Source organism: Auxenochlorella protothecoides (genome assembly GCF_000733215.1).
Source record: "Auxenochlorella protothecoides strain 0710 unplaced genomic scaffold scaffold85, whole genome shotgun sequence".
Taxonomy (NCBI): Eukaryota; Viridiplantae; Chlorophyta; class Trebouxiophyceae; order Chlorellales; family Chlorellaceae; genus Auxenochlorella; species Auxenochlorella protothecoides.
Genome location: NW_011934254.1, coordinates 168,415 through 169,671, shown reverse-complemented (window position 1 = coordinate 169,671; position 1,257 = coordinate 168,415). Strand labels below are relative to the sequence as shown.

The 1,257-nt window shown below is 67.9% G+C and overlaps 1 protein-coding gene across 1 annotated transcript in view; it reads left to right on the top strand.

Annotated features, from left to right (window-relative positions):
- Nucleotides 1-1,257, top strand: part of F751_6251 (hypothetical protein) — a gene marked incomplete at both ends in the record, with an annotated part of 5,200 nt that overhangs the window by 2,289 nt on the left and 1,654 nt on the right. Inside the window, 2 exons of the mRNA XM_011400694.1 lie at nt 164-481; nt 749-1,257. The exon at nt 749-1,257 is cut by the window's right edge and continues 1,654 nt beyond it. Of these exons, the coding sequence (XP_011398996.1) occupies nt 164-481; nt 749-1,257 (827 nt within the window). The remainder of the gene's footprint in view (nt 1-163; nt 482-748) is intronic.

The following is a 1,257-nucleotide window of genomic DNA, read 5'->3' as shown; positions in this document are numbered from 1 at the left end:
ACGCCCCCCCACCCACCTGTCCCCAAGCCCCCCCCCTGCTCCTCCCCCCCCCCCCACCCCCACCCCCCTTCCCCACAATCACAGTCGTTCATTGACCGCGGCGAGCTGGTGCCCGACGCTCTGGTCCTGGACGCCCTGCTCAACGCGGTGGCTGAACCCGGAGATCAACGACGGTGCGGGGTTGGTCATCGACGGCTTCCCGCGCACCGCGCTGCAGGTGGACTTTGTCAAGCTGCTGCACGACCGCCTGCTGGCGCTGAGCGGGCGCCACGCGGACACGGCCGAGGCCTGGCGCTTCCCCCGCCCCTCCTTCAAGGTGGTCATCCTGTACGTGGACGAGGCGGAGTCGATGCGGCGCCAGATGCGGCGCGCGCAGATCGCGGACCTGCACAACAAGCGCGTGGCCGACGCGGGGACGGGCGAGGTCTGGGACGTGCGCACCACTGACATCAACGAGCAGCTGTGCCGCAGGCGCTACCAGGTGCGGGAGGAGTTGGTTGGGTGTGTGGGTTGGTTGGGGGTGGCAGGGCAGGCGTAATCGCACTGTTAAGAGGCGGGTGTGAAGTGGTGCGCGACTTCCTCGGATGGAACCTGCCTGTGTGCATGCCGCAGGCATACACCGCAGAGCTCTGGCCAGGTGCTCCTCGCCCGGGTATCGGACCTAGAAAGTGAGAGGCCCCTGCAGAGCACTCCCCATATGCTGCCTCCTCCATCCACCCCTCCTCTCCATCTCTCCCCACACATCCAGGTGTTCAAGATGCACTACCAGACCATCCTGCGGCTGAAGCAGTTCTTCCCCTTCTCGCTGATCGACGCCATGGGCACGCCCGAGGAGTGCCGCCAGCAGATCATGCGCGAGCTGCGGTACCAATCCTCGCTGGACCTGGATGCGGCGACCTATGGCGCCATCCGGCACCTGCCCCTGGCCCGCGATCTGGTGCGTGTCGCTCGCCAGCGCCTCGTCTTCCGCCTCGACTCCTACGCCAAGCGCGCCGCGGAGACGTTCGGCGCCGTCATCGGCCTGATCGAGGCGGAGCTCATCCCGCTGCTGAAGACCTGCAGCCTGGCGGGGCACGCGGTGTACCGCTCCCGCTCCCCCGTCCTGCTGGGCGACGCGCGCGCGGTGGACATGATGATAGACATCCTGTCGGACCGCGGCTTCTCGGTGGCGCACTCGGAGGAGGAGCGCGTGGTCCCCCTGCGCGTCGACCTGGGCAGCGGGGAGATCGAGAGCCGGGCAGAAATCGTGCACGTGTT